Raw genomic sequence first — 27,038 nt, forward strand, 5'->3', positions numbered from 1 at the left:
TCTCAGTGGTGCCCAGTGACAGAACAAGAGGCGATGAGAACAATTTGAAGCACAGAAAATTCCATCTGAACATAAAACCCCACTTTTTTACTGTGAGGGTAGTCAAACACTGGAATAGATTGTCCAAAGGGATTGTTGAGTCTCCATCCATGGAGTTATTAAAAATCTGACTGGATGCAACCTGCTGTAGCTGACCCTGCTTGAGTAGACAGATTGGACTAGAGAAGTCCCTTCCAACTTCAGTGATTCTGATTTTGTGATTTTGTGATTATTCTTGATGTAGATTTGGAATAGTGTGGAATTATTCTTAAGAATAAGTGATAAGAATGATATAAATACTTTATCTTTAAAAGCAGACTACGCCTGATAGGTTCTCACCCACCACTAGAACAACTAATATAAAAAAGTATGATATTTAATAGTGATATTATTAAAATTTAGGAGAAGACAAATGACAGGTAGCCTTTGAGCAGGCAGAAGAAGCTTATCTGGAGTATAAAGAGGGAGAGGGGATGATGATTTGGAAGTACTTGCCAAGAAGGACAAATTCATACAAAAACTTCTGGGTGGATTTAGATACAGATACCCTCTTGTGATGGGATGCAATGGAGGAGAAGTGTAAGACATGCTAATTAATCTCACTCAGATAGATTTACCATCACGAATAGTTTATGGCACTGGAAACTGAGAAAGTAGGATAAAAATGTTCCCCTTGCTTTCAGTTCAGCACAGCATGTATTCTTGGCTCTTGCTGGGCCAGTCAAGAGATTGGTGCTTTGCTCTTCCCCTCAGGCTGTTCAAGGAAACGTTTGAGTTAATCACTTCTGGAGGGAACGAGACATCATCTGCTGCTTCTGAGCGATACTTGCCACAGGTAGCTAATGCAATGCACTCTCTGCATCCTTGTGCCTGAGAACCAGATGAAGGCTGAGAACTGGGAGCTCTCAGAGATGCACTTAGTCCTAACTCCCATCAAGTGACCAGCATTTCAAGAGCATTTCAAGAGCTCTGTGACGCTGGCATGGGGAAGCTGGCTAGCCCATGTGCAGGGACATATTACTTGCTCCGTGTCCTGGGTGTGGATGCAGCAGGAACTGCATCTAGCTGGATCCCATATTTAAAGGGCAGAGTGCCCTAGCTGGAGCAGTTCTGGTATTAGAGTGCTGTCTGCGTTCTTACATACACACGGACTGTCTTGAGTGGACAAAGACAAAGGCAACTCCAATCCCAAGTGGGGACTGCTGCTTGATTCCCTGTAGAGCTACAGAAAGAGCATATCCCAGTGAATATAAGGGAAAGAAAAGAGCCAGTTGCAGCATTCCCCAACTCCCTCCATCATTCACTCCACATTGAGGCCTTACTAGCAGTCATATAAATCCGCGATGTTTATTTCCAATCGTAAGTAAATACCAAAGTGCATCAGAAAACATGTCTTTCTGCATCTTTAAGCACCTGTGCATTGTTAATATCTGTTCCCTGGGAGCCCTTAGGATAGGAGATAGTGAACATTACTTAGAGACCCTCTGTCCCAGCCAAGCCTTAATTCTTTAAGCTTCTTAAGCCTTAATTCTTTAAGCCTTAATTCTTTAAGTGGGGGAAGTGCCACAGAAGAGGTAAAGGTGTTTGACTCAGTTTATGACTGGCCAGTATTTGAGTGTGATTCTTCTTCCTCACTAATTGCAAGGAAGTTACTTCAGTTTTGAGGCATTCAGGAAGCTGGGGCTTTTTTCTTTTTTCCATGTTGGCTTTCACATTGGGAATTCAGCTTTTCCTGTGATTTTTCCCAAGGGTCAACTTGACACTTGCTTGTACAATGACATCCTGGATACATCTGAAGAGAAGACAATAAGCAAGGATCTTGAGTGTACTGGTATACCTTGAAACATAACTGGAGAGACTTTGCACATACTTTGCTTTCATCCAAGATTTAAGAAATGTCCTAGCAGAATTCTTCCCAGAATACTTCTGCTTCCCAGCAGAATACTTCCCATCATAGTAGTAGGAGAGTGTACTGGCATTCCCAGAGGAATCAGAACAAATCCATCCCGAAACTCTGACAGACACCATAGAATGCAGCAGATACAAGGGAAACCTACACCATGGCCAGTGGAGATTGAAGATCACAAGGTCTTTCACTTTGAGAACAAAAGCCAGTATGTTTGGTCCCCCTGATGCTCTGGCTCTGGACTGTCTGTGCCTACACCAGCCAGCATCCCCTTCCTGGGGTCTGTGATGGAAGGAAGAGGTGCGTGGGGATCCAGGGCTGGGAGCACAGTGTCCATATGGAGAAATGGACAGCAGGGGAAAAATCCCAGCAGGAATTAGCGTTAATAAAATATTCACAGACAAAAAGTTGAGATGAAATGCCTCAGTTTTGCTTCCAGGAGCTCAAACCAGCAAATTTTGTGGGAATGAGATAGCCTGGAAGTTCCCAATCAGGTCTTGAACAGTCATGGCTCTTGGAGCATGTTTAGAAGATATGGTCTGAAAATGTGAATATGGTTTTATGTCACTGGAGAGTAGACAAAAGGCATTAACACTTTGGTAGCTCAGGGTATAACCTGAAACTGCTGAGGTCAGCTGCCAGACCTGATGTGTGGTCTGTCTCAGTCTCAAAAATGTGCTTCCGTTCTCCAAAATGTCTCTGCTTTTCTCTGACCTCCATGGCTAGTACCAGATATTGCAATCCCACGCAGAGCTTGCTTCTCATCATTTGCATTCCCGTGGCTGCGGCAGCACTGCCATCCCACACGTTCCGAATCATGGCCCAGGCTTCCAGAAATCACAACGTTGGTGGAAAAAACAATGAAAATGAAAAAATAATACCGTAGGGTGCTTGCTTCACTGGCTTTATTTCAGAGGAGTTGCACATCTACAGCCGTGAGGGCTGAACAAATGAAAAATTGACATCTGAGAGTGCCTACAAACTGTGTCTACATTGTCCTGTTAGACAATGCTTCCGGGTCCCTCAGGGCCAAAATCCTCCTGAAACATGCCGTCTCTTCCCTTCAGGGTGTCCTGACAGTGCCTTGCTGACGTGCAGGGGAAACCTCTGTCGTGGTTTAGCCCCAGCCGGCAACTAAGCACCACGCAGCCGCTCGCTCACTCCCCCTCGGTGGGATGGGGGAGAGAATCGGAAGAGCAAAAGTAAGAAAACTTGAGGGTTGAGATAAAAACAGTTTAATAGGGAAAGCAAAAGCCGCGCGCACAAGCAAAGCAAAACAAGGAATTCATTCACTACTTCCCATGGTCAGGCAGGTGTTCAGCCATCTCCAGGAAAGCAGGGCTCCATCACGCGTAACGGTTACTTGGGAAGACAAACGCCATCACTCCAAATGTCCCCCCTTCCTTCTTCTTCCCCAGCTTTATATACTGAGCATGACGTCATATGGTATGGAATAGCCCTTTGGTCAGTTTGGATCAACAATCCTGGCTGTGTCCCCTCCCAGCTTCTTCTGCACCTGGCAGAGCACGGGAAGCTGAAAAGTCCTTGACTAGTACAGCAGCAACTAAAACATCTCTGTATTATCAACACTGTCTTCAGCACAAATCCAAAACATAGCCCCATACCAGCCACTACGAAGAAAATTAACTCTATCTCAACTGAAACCAGGACAGTATCCACCCCTTATTCCATACCATTTACGTCATGCTCAGGTCTCACACTATTCAATACATTCTCATTACCCACCATCACCCTTCCCATCCTTTGATATAATACACACATATCATTCCCTTAGTCTATGGACCACCCCTACAAAATATTTGTAAAATGTCCATAAATGTCCACAAAATGTCCACTGAGTTCATTTAGTCCATGACTTTGGGCTTCATCTCTTATGGTTGTTACTCAGGACACTCAGGTGGTGTGTTGCTTGGAGTTATTGGGCACCAAAACCAGCTCAGGTCAGGTCACTGCTGCACTTGCACTGCTTCTTGTAAGGCTTCTCCTCCATTGGTTCAGGTGGTTCCGGCCGTAGTAATTCCTATAACATGCAACTCAAATCATGGGTTACAACAATTTAAAGGTATATCTATTACAATGTCCACCCCTGGTCCTTTTGGACCAGGTTATAGGGTTTAACATTGCAACGAACTCCTCCCCTTGCTCCTAGCCTCGCTAGCAACAAGGGGTTCCTGCTATAGTAATTCCCACAACACGCAACTCAAATCCTGGGATACAACAATTTAAAGGTATTTCCATTACAATCTCCACCCCTGGTCCCTTTGGACCAGACCATCAGGTTTAACATTGCAATGAAGTCCTCCCCTTGCCCCTGCTCCAGCTTGGACTTATCCACAGAATGCAGTACCTTCAGAAGTAAACTTGCTCTAACATGGCCTCATGCACAGCCACTGATGCTTCGAGGTGTACCTGCTGCAGCATGGACTTCATCCACAGCCACAGATGCTTCGAGGTGTACCTGCTGCAGCATGGACTTTATCCACAGCCACAGATGCTTCGAGGTGTACCTGCTGCAGCATGGACTTCATTCACAGCCACAGATGCTTCGAGGTGCACCTTATCCAGCGTGGACTTATCCTTGGACCACAATCCCTTCAGAGCTATACCTGCTGTGGCACAGACGTAACCATGGCCACAGACGTTTCAAGATATACCTGCTCTGGCATGGGCTTATCCATGGGCACAGACGCTTTGGGGTGTCCTGCTCCCACGTGGATTCATCCACAGGTCACAGTCCCTTCGACTCGAGTTCACAGCGGAGTTCCAGCCTGTCCAGTACAGCAGCACAGAAACAGCAGCGATGCCCTGGCCATCTGCCAGCCCAGGCGCAAGGCCATTGCTGTTATCAAAATGTTCCCAGGCACAGCAGAGTAAGGTGATCAGCAGTACAGCAGCACGGCAGGCAGCAAAAGCAAAAAGCAGCCACTAACGAGCCCTAGACTCTAAGGGTACAGTAAGGCAAGCAAGCCTATGGCAAGCACAGAAGCCTGCTGATTAATAGCTAAACAGCAATAACAGCTATATATTCTATCTGGCACATTCCAATCAAATCTGTCATTATCTCAAACCCTTCGTGCCCCACGTTGGGCGCCAAAAAGGACTGTCCTGGTTTAGCCCCAGCCGGCAACTAAGCACCACGCAGCCGCTCGCTCACTCCCCCTCGGTGGGATGGGGGAGAGAATCGGAAGAGCAAAAGTAAGAAAACTTGAGGGTTGAGATAAAAACAGTTTAATAGGGAAAGCAAAAGCCGCGCGCACAAGCAAAGCAAAACAAGGAATTCATTCACTACTTCCCATGGTCAGGCAGGTGTTCAGCCATCTCCAGGAAAGCAGGGCTCCATCACGCGTAACGGTTACGCGTGACCGTTAACATAGCCCCATACCAGCCACTACGAAGAAAATTAACTCTATCTCAACTGAAACCAGGACAACCTCAAAGGTGCCCAGCCCTGACAATGGCTTCCAGAGCAGCTCCGCATGTCATCCAGCTACCCAGAGGGCCTTTGCTTGGAATAGGCCACATCAGCCAAGATGTAACCCACAGTGTGGCCTTGTTCTCCTCCCTTTCAACGTGTCCCACCACCTCTGTGCCCTCTTGCTCACTCAGGCTGTTTGCAGGCAGTGCCTGTAACATGTGCCACCATCAGCTCCTGGAAACCTCTGGTGTGTCGGGGGGTCCCGGCACCACCAGCTGAGTGGGGGCCATTGCCAACCCAGTCTATCACACTGACAGAGCTGCAGCCTTACCGCATTGGGACTCACAGCCCAGCTCCACTTGTCCAACCACGAGGTGCAACTCACTGGCTGCTGTCTGGGGCTGTTTGGCATCCAGACCTCTTCCAGCCAGGAGCAATCTTGCTACAGGGAGGGGGCCCAGACTTAAACTGCTCTCTCACTCTCTTAGTTGCTGTCTCGTCCCACTCGGTGGGTTGTGAGAGGGGTGAATCTTTTTGATTCCCCGACGGTTTGTGTACCGACAAAAGCCAATCTCTGCTTGGCAGAGCCGCGTGGTCGGTAGAGTCACGACAATGACTCAGAGGAACAGGCTGGCCAGCAACTTTATTAACTGGCGAATTCCACAAACGGACAAACTTAACGAACTGGCGAGCTTAACGAACGAACAAAGGTGATTTAGCAATGGAGCTATTTTCCGGGCAACCCAATCCCAAACTTGCATATATATTGGAAGAGCAGAGGAAGAGAGAAGCAAGAAAAGGAAAGGAGAAGAGAGGAGGAAAGAGAAAGAAAAAGTATCACCACCCTTGGATCCCGCGATGACGATGACAGACGTGGCAATCCTCCAGTGGTGGGCACGCGTGCTCTTCCCGGGGGGGGGGGGGCGGGCATGTCTTTTATAAGATAAGCTAATCCCCGCCTCCAGGCACGCCCCTTCAGGACGTACATGGTTCTTGTTCTAGAAAGTTCTCAATCTTCTGCGCAGGCGCTGGGGGAGGGGGGTGGTCGCGAGGGGTCTCTCGGGCGGTTGCAAGCCTCTTCCTCAGATCAACTCTGTGTGACCTCTGGCCATAGATGGTAAGGTGCGGCAGAACCCGGAACCGTATGTCCTCCGACGCACTCTCCACGTCCCGCTCTCGCTCCCCCCCCCATGCTCGCCGACCTGCCGTCGCCATGCAAATGGTGCCTCAAGTCACCACAATGTTTGAGACATTAACTCTTTCAGTCTCTCACAGTTGCATACATCCCCTTCCAAAGGCTGGAATCCAGGGGAGCCCTGTCTCCAATGAAAAGAGCTCATGATGCCTCAAGGACCTCTGGTTGCTGTTGGGAGGCCCATGCTAACATTTGGTGGCCTTGAAGAGGATAATCTGGAAGGGAGGTATCCAGACAGTGTGGTATCTCACTGCCAAAGCTTAGTCCAGGAGGCAGAAGAGCAGCCTCATGAGTTCTTGCTGGTGGAGGATGGGGAGCTTCCCTCTGTTCTGGGCTTGCTGAAGTCATTTCACACCTCTGTTGGTTGACCAGCAGTGGTTTACATAGTCCAAGCTGGCTCCTGATTGCCCATGGGACTGGGTAATCCAGGCTGGTTGTGTTGCCTGTGGAGCAGCAGGGTTACCTTCAGTTACCTACTGACTGGCGGAGGGCTGAGATGCATGAAGGTGGTCAGCCTGGCACCAGTAAAGGCCAAATCAGCTGCTAAGAAGGAGGTGGAGTGGTGTAGGAGTGCTTTCACTTTTGTTTTTGATAATTATTGAATTTAGTGTTTGGTAGGGTGGAAAGCCACATGTACACTGTTAGAGATGTGATGAAAAGCACTTTAATGAGCATTTGCCGGAGAGTTCATACTCTGGATTTATGGCCTGCAATAGCAGAGGGGAGGATGCTGGTTTCTGTTTCCTGCACCTCTGCAGATCCATAAGCTCTCACTGTTTCTCAGGCACCTCTGTGGGCCAGGACAGAACATACTCTGTGTTTATGCTCCCTCCTTTCCTCTTAGTAATCTTGCCAGGACCACAGCTCAGAGAGAGCATTGGGGTGTATTTGCTCTAAATGGCCTCTGAGGGGGTCCTCGTGGCCCTGGGGAAGCAGAGGGAACAGGTCTCATCCCTGCTCCATGACATGCTTATACTCAGTTAAGCGAGGAGACTGGCCTGTGCAGAAGAACTGTGAGGAAGGGCTCCGAGCCTGAGGAGAGTTGGCTCTGCGGGGTAGAAAAGAGGATGCTGGCTGGCGCATCACGCAGGATCTGTACCTGGTAGCTTTGTTCTCTTTAGGGTAGACAGTTCCTGGGTTGCCATGAGATGGGCACTGGCTTCGAGGGGTGACTGTTTTACCAGAGCTTCCCTGGAGGCAGCCTACGGACCCTTGATGGGAAGAGGTTCCACACTAAACAACAATGAAGTGCTGCTGTGCTTTGCAGCATATCTGCTTTCTGGGCTCAAAGCCCTCTGGGGTGGCCTGGTGCTCTTTCAGTCCCTCCTGCCCCAGAGGTGCCCTGCAGCCTTCCTTGTCATAGGCAATGTCCCTCTTGCAGGGGACACCCTCCAGGTGTGAGCCTGAAGACCCAAGTGAGGCAGAAGACAGGGTGAAGCAGGGATTATGGGTGAGCAGAGGGTAATGGTCAGGACATACATGGGCAACATCTACTGTGGATGCCCTGAGCGAGGTGCTGCAGGGCTCAGCTGGACTGTGCTGGGCTGTGCTGTGCTCTAGCACAGACAAGACCAGCAGGGCTCCTGGCCATTGCTTCATCTGTGAGAGAGGGGGTGGGAAGTCCCACATCGACTACTAAGGGGCCTGCATGCTCTGGAGGGCTTTTACCCAGCCCTGCAGTGAAGTTTTCCACAGCTTCCTGGGGAAATGTTATTGCTCTTGGGAAGGACAGTGCCTGTGCCTGCATCAACCCTGTCATTGTCTCAGGCTCTTCCTGGGTTGGACACTCTCAGATGCTCTTCCTCCTCTTCATCCAGCTCCAGAGGTGATAAGCATGAGCCCTGGAAAGCTGGCTGTGCCAGACTCCTACCGGTCTTGAACTCAGACTCACCTTTCCTCTGTGTTCAGTACCATGAAGGATGTCTGTAATGCTGTTTGCTAGTGGGTCTACCCCGTGGTGGTCACCACCTGAGACACCTATGACAACATCACAGCAACATCTCAGCTAGGCTGAGACTGTATAAGGGACAGGCGGGTTGGATGAGGGCTGTAATTCATGTAATCCCAAGAGGAAGCTGTTGGCTCTACACCACAGTCTCTCCAGCCATGGCAGCCTGTCCATGCACACTGACGTGTGTGTAGGAAGTGTGCATAACATCCATGCATAACATCCATACATTTTGGGAACCCTATCTACCAGCTGGGACAACTGGGGACTCAATTTCTGCTACACTGACCATGCAACATCCTGCTTTTGTTGTCCCAAGTACTGCTCAGCTCCTGCTACCATGATGTTGTGTGACTGTCCCCTGATGGCCCAGTGCCCATGGAGAGCTCATGTGCACCATCCATTGGGGACAGCTGTCTGTCAAGTGTTCATCTGGGTACCTTAATGCCTGCTAGTGTGGCATGGATACTCCTGCCAGCAGTGCAGTGCAGGGGAGTTCAGGCAAGTGAGTGTTGCCGTTAGTTTGTGACTTGTAATGATGCTCATTGTGTCAATGTCAGTGTGGCTTATTTTGGGGTGTCTTATAATTAGGGATTTCCTTATGTAGTTAGGATACATGCTGGGAAATCTGAATTTATGGTGGGGATGTATAATCCAGCTTCTGAAGGAACATTTTATTTCTGCAAATCTAACTAGATATGAGTCTTTCCCAGTCATGTGCATGTGAGCAGCCCTAAGGAAACAGAACAAAATGGCTCAGTGTTTTTAATGAGCCAAGCATGAGAATTGTTTTTGAGCATCTGTAGGATATCAGAAGTCTGGATCAGGATCCAGGTATTACAACAGGGGTTACTTTTTCATAGTTCCCACCAGACTGCATAGCAGAGCTTTGGATTATGTTTGGAATTTGGGGTTCTCATCCTCTTCTCTCATCTTTGCGTCTCATTCTTCTGATTTTCTGCTGATATCTCAGGTTTTTCTTCTTGAGATAAGACTACAGGGCTCATGTGAAGAGAAGGGAAGCAGAGCTAGCCTCTGGCTGGGAGTCTGTCTTTGCATGGGAGACCCTGTTATATGATAAACTGATCACCCTGTTAAACTTTTATGCAGCAGACTCTGTCCTGCTCATGAACGCGGACACTAGATGGAGCCGAGCAGCAGACCAGGGGTGCAAAGAGGTGGGTCTGGCCCATGGGGTCTGGAGAGGGACACTGCTGATGTAATTCTGCTGCATAAAGGCAGGCAGTTTGGCTCTTCCCTCTGAAGAAGAGGGGTGAGGAGGATGGTACCAGCTCACGTGGTCACAATGCAATGTCGCAGTCCTCACTCAGGCAATACAGACAACATCCAAGCAGCAGCAGCCTGGTTTGGCCGAGAGAGGCAGGCAGCCAGCCAGCCACTGAATGAACCAGCAAGGTGCTTTTCACATGCAAGAGGACAGAAGCTAGCCACTGGTCAGCAACGGGGCTCATTTATTATCTCACAAGAATGAACGACTTATACAGCTGCAGTAATGTCAGCAGAACCAAAGCTTTGCCCAGGGCCTGAGCTCTGACCGCGGGCTCCCTGCTGCATTGGGTGGCAGTGGGAGGGTTTGTGATGGAGAGGATGGATTTGGGAGATCCCTGAGCTGCAGGGAGCAAATTTGAGACTGTTCCCAGTGGCCTGTGTCCTCCTGATGCCATCATCCCACAAGGCTGATTTCTGCTCCTTCCTTCTACATGAGCTGCCCTTAAAATAGGGGAGGGCAAATGCAGCCCCCAAAATGGCTATTCTGCCTGGAGGACGTGTACCCAAGAACCAACAGCCTCTTCCCGGAGCGAGGTTTGGGGTCAGTGAGGGAGCCAGACCCTATTTCCAGTGCGCCTGACCAGGACCCAGGTGGCTGTAGGCGGAGTGCCCCAGGTGTGCTGCAGCGTGCGAAGGTGGAGGGAGCGATGAAGGTGGAGGGAGCCCGGTGTTCCCTTGGGTGCCCTGGCCAGGCACTGCTGAGTGACCTCAGGCAAAGCACGTACATTTCTCCAGGGAGGTGTTTGGATTTGGCTGCCTTAGGGTTCAGAGACCCCTTGTTAGACACTGTGGGCCAGATTGAAAGAGGGGCTGAGCATGTGAGCATCCCCAGCTCCTGGTATCATCTGAAAGTGGGGGTTCTGCCCAACCCATGAGGCTCCCAGTGGATGAAGCAGAGCCTCCCAAAATGGAGGCGTTCCAAACCTTACGTGCACACATGGATACACTGCTTGTAACCCAATTCCTCTGCTCTTCCAGTTGATGGTGTGGGGCAGACACAAGCCCATTTCCCATTTCCTTGTCTGTGGGACCTGCGGAGGACCCTGGAGACAAGGCCTGAGGTCCCTATGAGTGGCCACGTCATCGCAGTCAGCCATTTCCATGTGTTTCTACCACAGAGCAATGGCTTTTGCTTGCTAAGACATCTCTGCCTTGAGAAGACATGCTTGGCTTTGATGCAGGCTCCTCCTAGCTTGTGATGCTGTAGGATGACGAGGAGGATGGTCTCCCAGACCCACCTCCTGAGCTGATGGGGCTCTCTCCCAGGCAGTCCCTAGCAGGGGAAACACTCGCGCAGGGGGTTTATCTCCTCCCATGGCCAGCTCTGAGTATCTGGAGCTCAGTCAGAGCCCTTCCAGGCGAGTGGCAGCTGGCAGAGCGGTGCTGGTTGCCCAGGCAGATATGATGGGGGGTGAGGGTAGACGGGTTGTACTGGTGCTGTACATGGAGCAGCCTGCTGTCACCTTGCTGGCCACCCGGCGCTGGGGCTGGCCCTCAGTGTGTGGTGTGGGGCTGTTTGGCATGGCTACTCAGAGGAGGTTTATAAGTGAGATGTGTAGGGTGGCGTGGGCGGGGAGGGAAAGAAGGCTATCCGGAGGCTGCTGCCAGCCGGATCTCGACTCTCTGAAGCGATCAGCACCTCACTGTCATTGAGGCAGGGACAATGCTCAGAGAAGCCCCTCTCCTTCCCGCTGGTGCCCACCCTTTGCTGGCAGGGCACAAGCGTCATGGGGGGGAAGCTGTAGCTGTCGAGGATGGGGTGCACTCCCAGGGAATCAGGTGTCTCGAATATGTGGTCGATGTCGGAGAAGCTCACCAGAGCCTGCGTGGAGTCATAGGAGCTTTTCTCCATGTCATCGACCTCGCAGGACTGGGGGTAGCTCCCCTTGTCCTGGCCCTTCTGCCTCAGCAGGCGGAGGTCATCTCTGAAGTGGGGGTTGAAGAGCAGGTAGAGCAAAGGGTTCAGGCAGGCAGGCAGGGGCAGGACCACAAGGAGGACAGATTTGATGACCTCTGGGGTGATGAGGAAGAGGTTGAGTGTGGAGGAGAAGGTGAGGAAGGCCACTGGACAGTAGAGGAGGCAGTTGGTGAAGATCAGCCAGGCCACATGCTTGACCATGGCACAGTCCCATACAGCACTGAACTCCCCTTTCAGCAGGTTGCAGTAGAGTCGGATGTAGGTGCCCGTGATAGTCAGGAAGCAGAGCATGTTTGTCATCACCAAGGCCACAGTGAAGCCCAGGGTGGCAGGTTTCCCATCCGGGATGGGATACGGGAGGCAGAGAGGGGATGCTCCATATTCCCCAATGGAGAAGAGAGGCAGAACGGCAGCCACAGAGGACAGCAACAGGCAGCAAAAGGCAGCAGCCTTGACCTTGCCTAAGGAGGGTGACTTTCCATAGCCCCGCACACAGGAGACTGAAATGCTGCACTGCACGGCAGCCAACGTCAGCAGAAAGATGGCAGCTTCGGAGGCAAACACCGACAGGAACCCTGTCACCCTGCAGCCTGCGCCAGTCTCCCATCTGGCGCCATATTTGGCAAACTGGCCGTAGGTCAGGGCATCGACGAGAGCCAGCGTACTGCAGTAAATGCCAGTCAGCATGTTGGCTCCAGCTATGGAGCCGATGATGAACTTAACTGGAGAGAGGTAGCTGGGAGAGGCAAACACAGCCAGAATTACCAGCCCGTTGCAGAGCACCGAGACCAGAACGATGACCCAGACTCCCAGGCGGATGATCCAGCTCTCAAACAAGTGATCGCAAGGCTTGAAGGGACCTGGAAGAAAACAAACCCCAAAGTTAAACCCAGAATATACTGCTCTGCTCTAGTGGTGCTGCTCGGAGCAACGGCCAGGTCCAAGCCCTCTCCTGGCCCCACCAGCCCCTTGCCTATTGAATGCTGAGGGCCGCAAAGGAGCATACAACACTGCCCTATTCCGGAGCAGGATGGCAGCAGTGCAGCTCCCCACACTGTCCTGTCCCCACACTGGGGTGCCTCTGGCATGCTGACCGGGGGCCTCCTCTTAGATCTTGCCCAGGGCAGAAACGAGGTGTAGGGAGAGGTCATATGTGAAATGTGAGAAATGGCAAACTTATCAGAGCTCCTAAAATGTAAAAAGGCATTGCCACCCCATGACCGTATGCATGGCGAAGCCTTTTTGCTCTCACGTCCCACCTGCCCTATGCTGTTCAATGGGACAGAATCTGAGCTCCATGTGGGCCTTTGTCCAAAGGAACTCATGACCATAATGGCCCACATTTCTGTGGGACTCCAGACCCACTAACACTCCTGGTGTCAGCCTGGCATTTGGGCCATTCTGCCATTAGCTGCTCCTCTCACATACCCCCCTGGGACCTTGGAGTTAGTGGTGTGGAGATGTGCGAGAGATGGCAGGATGCTGCATCCAGCTCTGACATTGCCAGCCTCTGCCCTTACACTCAAGACCTTGGCTAAGTGGTGTCTTATTGTTTCTGCATGAATGACCTCTGCACGGAGGGGATGGCCAAGATGAGATGAAGTGTTGGAGCAGGAGAGAGACACAGCAGGGGCGGAGGAAGAGAGGGAGGGAGCTGGGGTGGCAGGGAAGGGACAGAGGGGCCTGGGCAAGGAGAACGTGGGAGGATGTCAGGAGAAAGAATGCTGGAGGATGGACATGGGGAGAAGGGGGAGTGAGAAGGAAAGGTCATGGACAGGTAAAAGGGGGACTGGGGGTCAATGCTGTTTGCTAAAAGAAAAAGAAGAGAGCGGGGAGAGACAGTGCAATGAAAGAGTTGCCTCTGGGAGCGATTCACATGTTACAGTGAGGGGCTCAGGGTGGGAGTTCAGCAAAACCAGAAACAGGATGGGCCAAGTTTTAGGTGGTAGAGAGCAAAAGAAATCAGAGGAAACGGAGAAATCTTGCTCAGCTCAAAGGGGGTGGCTTTCGTGGGTCTTTGGCTGGCTTTCCTTAGAGAGCCAGCACCTCTGTACCCAGGCAGCAGGGCATGCCCTCTGATAAAATCTTGTTCCTTCTTGTCTCTTTTGCAGAAAACTCAGTGGGAAAAGTGGTGAAAACTCCATCCCTGCCAGTGTCCCACAGCTGCCTGGATGGAGCCAGGCCTCTCCAGCCTCCAGCTGTGCTTGTGTAGGACACCACTGAGCTGTGAACAGGGACAAAATCAGAAGGCAGCTTCCTTGTGTCCCAGCCAGTCTGTATCCACTGGCATGTTTTTGATGGAAGTAAGGAGAAAGTGGCTGGGTGCAGTCCAGCATCTCCCTTCTCTCCCTTCCTCAGGAAACAGAGTAAAGTACCCCTGCAGTTTGCAGTGCTGCAAGTATGATGGGGAGATCAAGGACAAGGTCTTGTCATGCAATATTCTGGGCTGGCTGGGACGAAGCAAGTCTAAGCCTTGCAAGGGAACAGGAACTTCCTGAAAGCCAGAGTCTGACTGCAGGCAGGTTGGTGGAGCTGGTGATACCTGATCAGGGATACCATGACCTTGTCCTCTCCTCATAGGAGAGCAGACACATCGGAGTGGGAGAAGGAAGCTCCTCACTTGTCCCCAGTTTGGCCAAAGCCCAACCATTCAGGCTTCTGATCTGTACATCTGTGAGATACTGCGGGAAGGGTTGTGGGATCCTGGGGATTTAGAGAAGCTCAAAGGATCCCAGCTGTGTTCAAAGGGTTTCCCTGGCTGCTCACCGGGGCTTGGCGTGCACTGAATAGTGGGGTGCAGCTTTGATTCCTCAAGGTCCAGCTGGAGGTCATCTGCATCTAGGTCATCTGGGGACAAAACAATGAGAAATGATGCTCAGAGAAGAACGAGCAGAGCCTTCGGGGCTAGCTGGGCCAGAAGCTTTTCCCACTGCCTGTCCTCAAAACAGACCTTCCCAGCCAGTTCCCAGCCCACAGGTTCAAAGTAGCTGCTGATGTCTGGTTTGTCCCCTGCAGTCACTGCTGTAGAGGGAGAAGGTCTTGTAAACGTTGGTGGGTTGCAATGTGGCCAACCCCTCTGTTTTTAGGTTACTCCCAACATTTGAAGTGTAAGAGCCCCAGATCCCAGAGTTGTGTGACTGCAGATCCCTCATCCCAGCATGCTTTATTAAAAATAAAGAAATACTCTAGCCTATGTGGTTACAGAAAACAAAGCCTTCAAATGCATCTTCTAAATAGAAGCTTTCTGGGCAGGCCTTGTCCAATGTTAGTTCATCAACAAGGACTTTGGAGCTTTGTTCAAAGAAAGCCGTTTTAGTCTCTACTTGCAGCACAAATTCTTCGTCAGCAACCACCACCACCACCAAATGGCTCAGAAGCAAAAAGACAAGAGAACCCAACATTTATTGCTTTATTTTATGTCCTATGATCTCTTGGGTCTGTGGTGCCTTGTTTTTAACCGTGGAGGTTCCCAGTCCTGGATTTGCTTAAAGGCAGACTGATTGCCCATGCCTGCAGACTTTGGATCCATGGGGTTTATACAACCAGACTGTACTGCCCTCAGAGCCCAGCCTGCTGGGCCAGCATCTCCATCATGCTGGCAGCTGCACCCTGAGCCAGGCTTGGGGTCTCTGAGGGTCAGGCAGAGACTCCCTGGCTGAAGGAGAAGCTGCTGGAAGAGAATGGGGCTGAGACCTCAGCTGTAGTTTTGATGGTCTGTAGGTGTAGGTCATCACCAAGGAGAATGGCATCCTCTTAATCTAATCCAAGACATGCTTTTCTGCTTTGTTCCTCTTCTTAAACTACCACTGATTCACAATGCTGGGACACAGTGAGGACAGCTGCTGTCCTGCTGCACCATCCCCACCCATGGCACCAGCACGGCCTTCTGCTCCCAGTGGAGATCTTCGGAGGGTTTTCTGTGGGCGGGAGGAAGGGGAAAGGATGTCTTTTGTGTTTGCCACAGCCCGATAGCCAGGGAGCTGGATCTGTGGTTGTGGGATGAACTCTCCCTTGGATGATATGACTGATGCTGGTGCCCAGGTGTGCACCTGGCAGCTGAGACACTGGCCAGGAAAGCGAGTTTCCACAGTGCTGAAGGCTAACCTAAGTGGGATTTAGTTGCCTAATCTGCTTAGAAATGGTGCCTCTCATGAGGTCTGCTCCCTGCCTGTGTTTGAAAATACAACTGGGATTATTTGATTAAAGAATGATGACAAATAATGTGCTATCTTTAGTGCCTCCTGACAAGCATTGTGTCTTTCTCGGCTTCAGTGCGCTTTGGAAAAAAAAATGCCATTTTAAAAATCTGTCTGTATAAGAGTTGAAATATTACTGCTGCTTTGGAGTCTGGCAAGAAAACACTCACAGTGGATGGAAAAATATTTCCTCCTTGTATTTTATAGTCTTATAAATCTCCAGTGTCTTTTCCATCCAGTGCGGAGGCTGTGATGTGCAGTCACGATACTCAAATCAATGCAGAGACTTGCACTTTCTGTGCCCCCCTGCCACCCAGCCCACGGTAATGTTAAAGTGTATCTGCCCCCATCCCTTTTCTCTTCAAAGGGCCAGAATACACAAAGGCTGTTTTTAAGCATAGGTTAAACATTTGCATGAAGTGAAGGAGCGATCTTTTGTTTTGCCTGGACTACTGAGCTAGCTGTGAATTGCAAAGCAATCCTTGGCCAGCACAGCGGGTTTCAAAGCAGAAAATGTACCTCCCTCTGCTGGAAATCAGTACTTCTCCCAGCCTGGGAACTGTAGGGAAAAGAAAATGGCTGTTGTGTTCTAGCAGGGCAGACTGCATTGTTTTTGAAGTAGCCCTTATTTATTTGAATTTTGCTAAGGCACCTCCACTTTCTGAGGCCTTATGGAAAAAACCCACTTTGCTAGGAGTGCCCTTCCCATGGAAAATGGTTCCCAGCCAGCTGTACCAACATGGAAGTGGGAGGAAGAGGAGGAGAATTGCTGGACAAGGGGTAGAACAAAAAACATTGGGCTGGATGCTCCTTCTCCTTATGTATTATCTGCCTTAGCCAGGGCAGTCCCCATGTGGGGTTTGCAGACAATTGCTCTCTCCCTCAGAGTTAGGGCATGGGTGGCTGCAAGGGGCCTGGGCTGGTGCTTTCTGGGGGACTTGAGTAGCCTTCTTGAATGACAGAAGCAGGAAAAGTGTAGCTCTAAGGACCCTCCAGGTTTGCTGGATGGTTGCAAAAGTTAATTAGTTTTACAAGCTAATGGAGGTGCTGGACTGGGGAAAGCAGTGTCCAATTGTCAAGGATAACCATACAAGTGTGTTCTCTTCTCGCTTCCTATAGCTTTGTTCCATTATTGCAAACATATGCTTGTAAGTAAATACATCCCTTTCTATCCTCAAACCAGTGGTCCGGAAGGGGGGTGCTGGGACTGTGATGGAAGTGCCCCGTGGCAATGGCAGTGCTTGCACTTTGCCGATCCTCCCTCTGCAGCCAGTTTCGGGAGGGTGGCTGGAGCTGGGAAGTGTTGGGTGGATGTCCTGTGACAAGCCCCCGAGTCATCTTTGGGCTGCTGCTTGGGGCAGGGGGTATCTGCTAAATGCTGCCAATTATAATCCAAAGAGGCATATCCCAAGCACCAAAAATTTTGGAAACAGGACCTTAAATATCTGTCGTGACAAGGTGACAGAGTGATGAGACGTGCGCTAACCACACTCCTTTGGGCCTCAGGTGGCTGTTACTCAGATGTGAATGGACACACTTGGGTGGTGTCCAGGGGGTTCCCGGGCATCTGGGAGGATGGGAAAGAGCTGAGCTGGCCCTGGGGTCCGTGGCACCACGTGCGCTCTGTGGCTGGAGTCAGACGGTCCCTTGGGTGCTGGGCTCGGCTGAGGGATGGGTGCTGGATGCGGGAGCAGGACACACTGCGGGAGGCAGCATTGCCTGGCTGCTGGAGCAGGGCTGTGCCACCGGGAACACATTTCTTGCCCCTACATGGCTGCCTGGGACAGGTCGCCTTTCACAACCGGGCTGTGAGGTTCTGCGGACTTGTTTGTAAAGGGCTTCTCAGTCCCTTGCTGGAAGCACTACGCAAGGCTGAGAGGACACGGCTATCTGGAAGCATGCCCCACCTCCCTCACGAGTTCTCCCACAGCATCCAAGCGCCCTGATGAGCCTGGCTGTACACTGCAGGGACAGAGCCCTGAGTTATTTTCTCTTAACGAGACCACTTTATCTCTTGCATGGAAGGAATATTTGAGAGCTTTTTTTCCTCTTTAATGAGGAAGCGTTACAAGATTCATATAACACAGCTAAATATCACTGGTGGCCATCCAAAAGGAAGCACTGGGAACAGAAATAAAGCAACAATTAATTAAGTCAAATAGCAATATCACAAAACCCTCATCGTCAAGAGTAGACCATGCATTGCTGAATTGTAAGGAGAGTCATCTGCAAAAGCTGCACACAGTAAGGAAGGTTCTTGTGCATTTCATGTTTCTCCTCTGTGGTTTGATATTTCAAGACAAACCCAGTGCTTTAACATCTGAAAATGTGAGTCTTTATGAGCTGCTGATAGTCTCATCTGGCATATCTCAGAATCAGTCAGCATTCCTCTCTGGTCCTAATATCTCATGAACACACATATAATCCATGAGACTGAGACTGGCTTGGAGGTCTGGGAGCCTGTGGTGGGCATTGGTCTGCTGACAGGGCCAGGAGAGAGTATCCTTTGAGACATCAAATGCTTTGGTGCTCAGCAAGGGCAGGTCTGTAAGCAGTACTATGGGCCCTGGCCGCAAACCAGGTCTTTTCACAGATGCTGTAATTTGCTGGGCAAACACCTGAACTATATGTTCGAGTGTTTGTTCAGCCTGGAGAAGAGAAGGCTGCGGGGAGACCTTATAGCAGCCTTCCAGTACTTAAAGGGGGCCTATAGGAAAGATGGGGACAGACTTTTTAGCAAGGCCTGTTGTGACAGGACAAGGAGCAATGGTTTTAAACTAAGGGAGGGCAGATTTAGACTGGATTTAAGGAAGAAATTTTTTACAATGAGGCTGGTGAGGCACTGGAACAGGCTTCCCAGAGAGGTAGTGGAGGCCCCATCCCTGGAAACATTCAAGGTCAGGTTGGACGGGGCTCTGAGCAACCTGATCTAGTTAGAGATGTCCTTGATCTTGCAGGGGGGTTGGACTAGATGACCTGTAAAGGTCCCTTCCAATCCAAAACATTCTATGATTCTATATGCACAAGGACTGTTAAAGTATGGGCTGCATTTATGATGGAACAAGTGACCCAGGTGAGAAGAAATTCCTGCAGCAATGACTGTAACATATGGCTCCTCTGTACTGTCTGCCCAGTGTAACCACCAAGTCTACCATGCTTCCAGGAGCCACATCATGCTGGTAGGAATCACACTTGCTAGCCTCTGGCTGGACTTTGCTAAAGCTTATTCTTAATCTGTGAAGGATTGGGGCCGGGCAGATGGCAGGAGCAGGGACGCAGGGCTTGTGACTCACTCGCTGGCTGTGTCATAAAGTGCCTGGGTCATCCTGCCTCCCATCACTGCTGTAACACAGAGAATCTGGGTCAATAGCTGTCTCCAGATCTAGTCCTGCCTGCTTAGGATGCAGGAGGAGATTCTGCAGAGCCCGTGGTTATGGCTGGGTGCATGGTGCTCCCAGGAGCAGATGAGTCAGTCAAGTGCTCCCCAGGGACTCAGCCCTCTCCCCATCTCCTACAGGCACACAGCACGATGTAGTTTTCCCTACAGGGCGTTTCAGACTTTGGAAGTGCATGTGGCCTCTGTATTTACACAAACATATAAACAAATGCAGCATCCAAGCTGTGTCCTGAAATGCTGTTTCCATTCTCCAGCAGTTACAGAGGAAGTAAAGGGGCTCATGCTTTTCTTCACATTATTCTGAGATTCCCTTGCAAAGGGATCACACCAGCTTTCCGCCTGGAGTTGCTGTTGTGCTGCGAGTCTGTGGGTGCAGGAGGTGTGCTTTGCACACTCCTCTGCTGGCCTCGTGCAACAGATTTCATGGAGGTCTATGCAGAGGTGCATTCTGGACCACAGAATAAAATGACTCTTGAACAGAAAGCGCTTCTCATCTTTAACTGTGGAGCCACTTCTGCCCTGCATAGGCTAGCCCCTGTGCTGAGCTCATCATATTCCCCAAATGTGTCCTTTTGCTCATACCTAACCCTGACCTTTGCTGTAGCATCAGGGTGTGTGCACAAAAGCAGCACAGACACAGGTCTCTCTACCTCCAGCCAGCTGCACATTCCAGTTCTTTGAGTTCATTCTCTTATTCAGATCAATCCTAGGGTCCATCCCCTGTATGTTGTAGCAACAAAGACTGATGTCCTGCCAAAGGCTCTGTACTGCCCAGAAGTCTAATGATCAAGCCCAGAAGCTGTCCCATGTAACCTCAGCCACCTTTCAGTGGCTTAAGTAGCCTCCCTCTATGGTCAGCAAGGCCAAATTAGCATATGTGTCCATGCTGTTGAAGACTGCCAGATCTTTCTGGCAGTTAGATTGTGAAGGTTTGGATGCACCAGATCAGCTCTTTCTCCAATGCAGTGACACTAATTGAAGCCCATTCACAGCAACTGGCCACCAGAGCTGGAGAAGGATTGAGGCAGGTGTAACTCCATGGCTGGCAGTGGGACCACTCCTGCAAATGCAGGATCACATCCTAGCTCACAGCATGGCCCTGCCCATGGATTGATCACCATTCAGCCCAGTTTACTTACAGTGATTATCAGCATGACCTGGAAACAATTCCATGGTCCTCTTGTGGGGATCCTCCTCCTCAGGGCTCATGTCTTCTGCCTCCCATTGGTTGGACATCTTGAAGAAGCTGCTGCAGCTTCCATAGGCACAGCACTGGTAGGCATAAGGTACCTCGAGGACTCTGCAAAGGGGGAAAGCACAACTTTTAGGTGTGTGACGTCCATGACCTGACTCTCCATTGCTTTGCACTTTTTGCTTAATTCCCATATGTGACAAAAGCCAGTCTATCAGGTGGTGGTTACATTGGAGCAGGACTTTGCTCTGGTGAAAGACTCCATGTAGGAAAGAGTGTAGACCCAAGTCACCCCACAGTGTCTCTGCACTGCCCCACTTTTGGCGCTTAAGACACTGTCTGTCAATAGGATGTTGTCAAGCACCAGGTTTGGAAACTGCACTAAAGTTCCCGGATAATTCCTAAAAACATTTCTGCAGTTCTCCCTAGACTGAATTAGCCTGTCTTTCCCATGCCCTCTGGCAATATGCCATGTGCATGTGGAGTCTTCATTTTTTACCACAAGGCCATTTTTTGCCAAGGTGAGAAGCTTTCCAAGCGCTTGAGCAAGTGCAAGGTCCCCCTTGCTTGTTGCTGAAGGTCAGAGAGGCACCTCCAAACTCCAGCTCCATGAGCACGCATGGCTCACCCCTGCCAGCTCAGGCAGAGAAATCTCAGTCTCTCAAGTGTAGCAAGTTATTTTAATATGTCTGATTTCCACTTGAAAGCAGAATTGTTAGTTGTTAATTATACCACGTGTTACAAGGTTAATTAAACAGCAGCTGAACATCACCTGGATGAAATACCAGGCTATCACTCAGCAGCTGCATTTTCTTCAAAGACAGCAAACTCCTGCTTCTTTGCTGGAAGTCAGGAAGACTGCTGATGAAGGTAAAGGAACCTCAGGTTTTCCAGACAATTAAGGTCTTCTGACAAGATCAGTAAATATGGTGAAACTTTATATTCTAAAAATATGCTTTTGTTTTAAGTTCCCAAACATTTCTGGCTGAGCCCCGGGAGGCTATGGAAACTCTGTATACAAGCTTGCTTCCTGTATAAGCTCCAAATTAAATCCTATTATTGAAAGGTGGTAGGGAGGTACAGATCCTCCCAGGATGGCTAAGAACTGTTCTCAGATGATTCCTCCAGACATATGCCCCAAGAATAAGACTACTTAATGGCAGTACCCCAAAATTTAGGAAAAGTTAATGGGTCCATTGCCTGGCGTGGTTCAATGAACCACTCCTGCAGACTCAGTCTCTCTGGTACAAATCCAAACCAGCTCCACAGATGTCAATGGAATTAGTTCAGAGGAGGAACGCCCCTGGAAGTGCTAAACTTGACCCGCTCTGCACAAGGGACTGCCATCTTGGGTGTGGAAAGCCCTCCAGAAGCTTCTGGGATCCCCTGCTGTTTGGAAACCAGTCATGCAGCAGATCCCAGCTATGATGAGTCAAAAAAGTCAGAAGAGAAAGCCCTGCAGGCACCGCTGCTGAGGCAGGCCAAAGTGAGAGCTCCACACTTTTCATTGGACCTGAGCTATTAAGCCCAATGTTGGTGCAGTGGCCTGTGACCCCAGCGGTGGGTGTCTAAATTTGAGAAGCTCCAGCCTTGGTAACCCATACTGGATGAGTGGGAGCATCAGCTCATGCATCCTTGGCTCCAAGGGAACTACCTGGGAGACCCAAGCAAAAGATGGCTTCACCTCAGGGGAATTTGAGTCATCTGGACCATGGGCCTCTTAGCCTGAGGGCAGGTGCCACACTGGAGACCCACCACTAAGGGAGGGTCAGGAGAGCCAGAGCCTGCAGTCTGTCACTGCGTTCCGAGCCTTTTGCAGCCTCGTCTTGCTCAGTTTGACCCCTTCAGGCTCCTCATTAATCCATAGCAGACAAGACACGGCCACACAAACAGAGTTTACTGAAGGAAAGCTGGATGTCATTAGCTAGGACTGGCTTCTGGGAATGTTTTCCACTGAGAGGAGCCCTGAGCTGGGCCTGCTCCATGCTTTCCACTTGTGTGTGTGTTTGGGGTGGGGGTGGCGGGCCCGGGAGTGCATCACCGCTCTCCTGTGGAAGACTTTAAAAGATGAGGCGCGTTAGCAGCAGATGAAGCTTCCTCAACCTATTGGCCTGAAAGGATGGAGGAAAGCGTGAGATAAACAAGGAAAGCAGGAGGCTGATTGCTATAAGCAAACACAGGCTGTGCTGAGCGCCAGAAGTGAAAGAGCCAACACCACCAGTACCTCATTTTGGGGAAGCTCTCCTTGGTGAAGGGCTGAGAGAGAGCCGGGTTGCCTTGGAGCTTCAGATGGGTCAGTCCACCTAAACCATCCAGAGGCAGCGTGACCAGCCGGTTATCAGTCAAGTCCCTGATGAAGGGAAAGCAGAGAAGGAGACTGCGGTCAGGGTTTTGCTGCTAGTGGTATCTCAGCAAAGCAGAGGCTTGGAGAGCCAGGCTGCCTGCCTTGATTGCTCCCTCAAATGTGATGCTGAAATGGGACTGGGTGCTGCATGGGGACCAGGATCCTCTGAAGATAAACGGATTGATACTGCAGTCCCTGGGGGAAATGAGGAGCAGGGGTTAATGCCCATGCTTAAAGCTCTGGGTGGTATCTACCTCCCTGTGCACATATCTGCCCCATGCATCTCTTCCCCCACCCCTCCTCCCATAATAGGGCAGCTCCCAGCTCATAAAATACCCAAGAGTCTTAGTGAGGAGGCTGAGGACTGGGGACCCCTCCAGAACCTGCAAAGATGGTCTGCGATGACTCTTGTTGAAATGGTCTATCATGCTGATCTTTCATAAAGGTATCAAAGGCAGGTATGAAAGCATCAGAAAGTGAAGGTACTGCCTTAAGTATTCAGGGTGAAAGCATCTTGAAGACGGCCCCTTCTGCACTCTCATCATCCCTCTAATATTGATAGGAAACCTTGGGATTTGGTCTGCCCATGTCAGTGCTGAGACATGCACCTCAGCACTGCATCCTTCTGATATCTAAATGCCCGGTGTCCCCATAGCTTGGGGAGTCAGTTTGAGATCCTCAGATACCTGCTGTCCATGGCCCACTGTGAAAGAAATATCATTGCAACTTACAGCTTGGTGAGTGAGTGCAGGGTCACAAAGGCTTCTGGGTGAATAAATTGGATGTAATTCCAGCTCAGGTCTCTGCAAGGCAAGGACATGCCAGTAAGAGGGGTGCAGAGCAGGACAGTGAAGCTGCTGACACCGGCCTGGTCAAGGGGTTCGATGCGAGCAAATGTGGGATCTGTAGCCCCTTGGTCGGCAGAAAGTTCTGTCTCATTGCAGCTCCCTGGAGACAAATACATTTGTGTCTATATATGGGTGGTTTCTCACAGAGGGCACAAGAGTTTGCCTTGCAAGGAGCTCCTCTACTGAGACCAATGGGAAAGGTTCCTTTTTGGGTTCATTTCTGTAGATGTGGAGCTTTAATGTTAACATGCTAAACCTCAGAGCATTAGACAGGTTATGCCCTAGTGCCAGAGCATCTCTGATGTGGTCACACTGCTGGGTGCCCAGGCAAGGGCAAATAGGGTCAGGAGCTGTGTGGAAGGCGAACCAAGGTTATCTTAGAGTGTCTCCTGTCATGTACAGTTGTCTTGGTTTGGGGAGGATTCCCTGAGTCTCCTCAATAAGCTCTGCTTCCATCTGAGCTAGAGGGCTCATCTCCCTCTGTCATCAGCAGAGAGGAACCTGCATATCAAGAAGCATTTCTTCTCCTAAGGCTGACTACAGGAGCGATCTCCTACATATATCTACATCTCTCCAGCTCTGAAGGGAGCCAGGGGTGCCTGCCCAGATGTGTGTATCTCACTGCAGAAGGCTAACATTGGGTGAGTTGAATCCTTCCCACAGGGACTCACAACATACCCAAAGGCAAATGCTAGAGCTTACATGCTCAGCTGTACGTTTGTGTGACTATAGTGTGGCAGCAGCATGCTTGTATTTGCATGCTGGTCTGTAGTGTTACATGTAATATGTGAGTGTTCCCGTGCAGTTGTAAACATGGTGTACATGACACTCACGGGATCTCTAGGAATGCTGGCCTATTAAATGACACTCAAATTGCTGCACCATGGGAAAAAGCTTTTATGCAATTCAGTTCAGTCCTTAACAGAACAGTAAATTAAGACCATCAGCATTTGGAGGGCTCTTCCCACACGTCACAGGGAGAATCATGCCTGTGGAGCCTTACTAGCTTCTCAAAGATGCCAGGCACTTAAGTGGGCTGTCTACTGCAAGGTCACTATGCGTGTATGATACATGCATGCTTGTGTGTACTTCATATGTCTAACATATGCTTTTGAGTTGTGGGGAGACAGTCCCAAATCAAATGGGATGTTCTGCACGGATGTCCCAGGAGTGCACGGCCCAGGACTAGCATGTGTAAGGAAAGGGGTGCTAGAGCTCATGCACACCGTGGTAAATCCCTGCCACGAGTCCATGTCTGCATGGACGTTTAGGAGCCAGGTGTCTGTAACGTGTGCTGTGCTGTGCAACGTACGCGTTGCAGCGTGTGGTTAGAGCATATGGTGTGGAGTGTCCGCATGCCTGGCAGGTAATGAATTTATTTACAGGGGGTGTCTGCATGCAGAAGGAAAGCCAGGGAGAAGGTTTGTGCCCTCTTCTTTTGTAAGGGGAAGTGGAAGAGGGACTGGGCAGCAAAACCTCTCAGCAGAGGCAGAGGGAGTGGGGTTGGGAAACTCCACATCAGCCTGGCTGGGTTCTCATGGTTCCCCTTCCCCCAGCAAAAAGCCCAGTCATTCCCCCTGCCAGACAAGACTTACATAGAGCGCAGGGCCATCAGCTGCACAAAGGTGTCTGCTCTGATTTCATGGATCCTGTTGTGCTGGAGACCACTGAAAAAAACAAAAACTGGTTTGAGAAAATAGCTGAAGGAAGCGTTCATACTTTGTAGGGATCTTTGTCCCATGGCAGCAGATGCAAACTGTCACAGTGGAAGTTGTCATTCAAGCTTGGGAGACCTACTCTTATTTCAAGGGGTAAACAGGATGAACAACAAAACAGCTCAAAGCCATTGTCTCCTATGGGTAGCTCCAGGGCTCAGGCAGCCTCTCCTTTTGATTCCATCATGGCACAGTAAGTGCCATTGATGTGAGGCCGTTAAAGGTGCCCCATTATCCCCAAAGCCATACTGATTTCCCACTCTGCTCCATCATGAGCCTGCAAATGCTTTGTCCAGAGCAAAAGAGGAGAGCTTGGATCTGGTAAGTCAGCAAACAGCTCTGTGTGACCCTTCAGCACCCTATACGGTGCTGCCCTTTGCCTTGGTGATGATGAAGGGGGTTGAGGGCTGAAGGCATCTCAGCTTTTCATGAAGAAGTATCCTGATGTCTTGCTGAACCCACCATCCACATCCTGCACGTGTATTTTCATAAAGTGCCTCAGCCCCTGCACACCTGCCTTCCAGCAGCCTCCTGCACTCCCTGGGGTAGGGGAGGGAGCAGGGTAAGAGCTGACTGTTTAGGTCAGTGTATAGGTCAGTGTTTGCTGACTGACCTATACGCTCCCCATGCCCCTTGATAGACATCCAGAACTGATCTCAGCATCCACTTTGTGGGAAACATTCACGATTTTTCCATATTCTTTTCCCTAGTTGGAACAATGGTGAATATTTTAAAAAATTCCTGCAAAATGCCCATCATGAATTCCCAGACCTGCAGAAGTGGTCTTGATGTGTGACCTTCTGCAAGGGGAGACAGCCACTGCCTAGTGCTCTGCCTACAACAACTCCCCAGGGTGTTTGTTGGGTAGCTAAACCTGCCTTTAGACTCAGAAATGATCTTGACTCATCTCACACAAGGACCTGCACATGATGGCCGTAATGTCTCAGCTGGTATTTGGCCACACGTTCGTGTTTCAGAGAGAGGGTCTTGAGGCTCTCCTATCTGCTCTACTGCTGGTTTCTCAATGCCCCATGTAGCCAAGAAGGCATTGGTCCTACTTCTAGCTAAGATTTCAAGTGAGGGCCATGGGAAGCTCTGTGTACAAATTTGGGGGTCTCACTGAGTGGGCGAGGTGGAGCTTGGGAAGAAGGGGTATTGGAGCAAGCTAGTGAAAAATCATTCAAGGATGTTTAGCTGCGAGGGACCACCTGTGTGTTGCAGGTAAAAACCTGCACATTGGCAGATACAGCAGAGCGACTGGCACACCTAAGTTGTGTGCATGCCAGGCTGTACCACCATGCACCACCAGACTTGCTTCAAACATTTCCCAGCAGGAATGCTGATGCCTGGTGGGGGTGGGGCTTACAGGTTGATAACTTTGGGCTTAAGGGACCAAATACTCATTTTGTAAGAAAATGTTAATTTAAGAAACAGTCAGTCTGACTTAAAAGTAGACTGAAAGAGGGATTTACTGTGCTTTTATATTAATGTGAAGTCTGAATTTGGTGTATTATAAAATACTGTAAGAAGACATTCAGGCACAATGTGTGAAACTACAGGTTTGGAATTCTGAAAGTTTGTCCTTTTTTTGATGTTTATTCTATTTTTTCAAAC

The 27,038-nt window shown here is 50.1% G+C and overlaps 1 protein-coding gene across 2 annotated transcripts in view; it reads right to left on the reverse strand.

The window, feature by feature from the left end:
* Positions 1-10,013: 10,013 nt before the first annotated feature.
* Positions 10,014-27,038, reverse strand: part of LGR6 (leucine rich repeat containing G protein-coupled receptor 6) — a 148,907-nt gene continuing 131,882 nt past the window's right edge. For both annotated transcript variants that reach the window (XM_075521642.1, XM_075521641.1), the window contains 6 exons: positions 25,305-25,376; positions 23,593-23,664; positions 22,742-22,867; positions 20,465-20,625; positions 14,499-14,579; positions 10,014-12,592 (listed from right to left, as the gene is read on the reverse strand). In XM_075521642.1, coding sequence (XP_075377757.1) covers positions 11,355-12,592; positions 14,499-14,579; positions 20,465-20,625; positions 22,742-22,867; positions 23,593-23,664; positions 25,305-25,376 — 1,750 coding nt within the window. In that variant the 3' untranslated portion in view covers positions 10,014-11,354. The remainder of the gene's footprint in view (positions 12,593-14,498; positions 14,580-20,464; positions 20,626-22,741; positions 22,868-23,592; positions 23,665-25,304; positions 25,377-27,038) is intronic.

Source organism: Mycteria americana, chromosome 20 (assembly GCF_035582795.1).
Source record: "Mycteria americana isolate JAX WOST 10 ecotype Jacksonville Zoo and Gardens chromosome 20, USCA_MyAme_1.0, whole genome shotgun sequence".
Lineage (NCBI taxonomy): Eukaryota > Metazoa > Chordata > Aves > Ciconiiformes > Ciconiidae > Mycteria > Mycteria americana.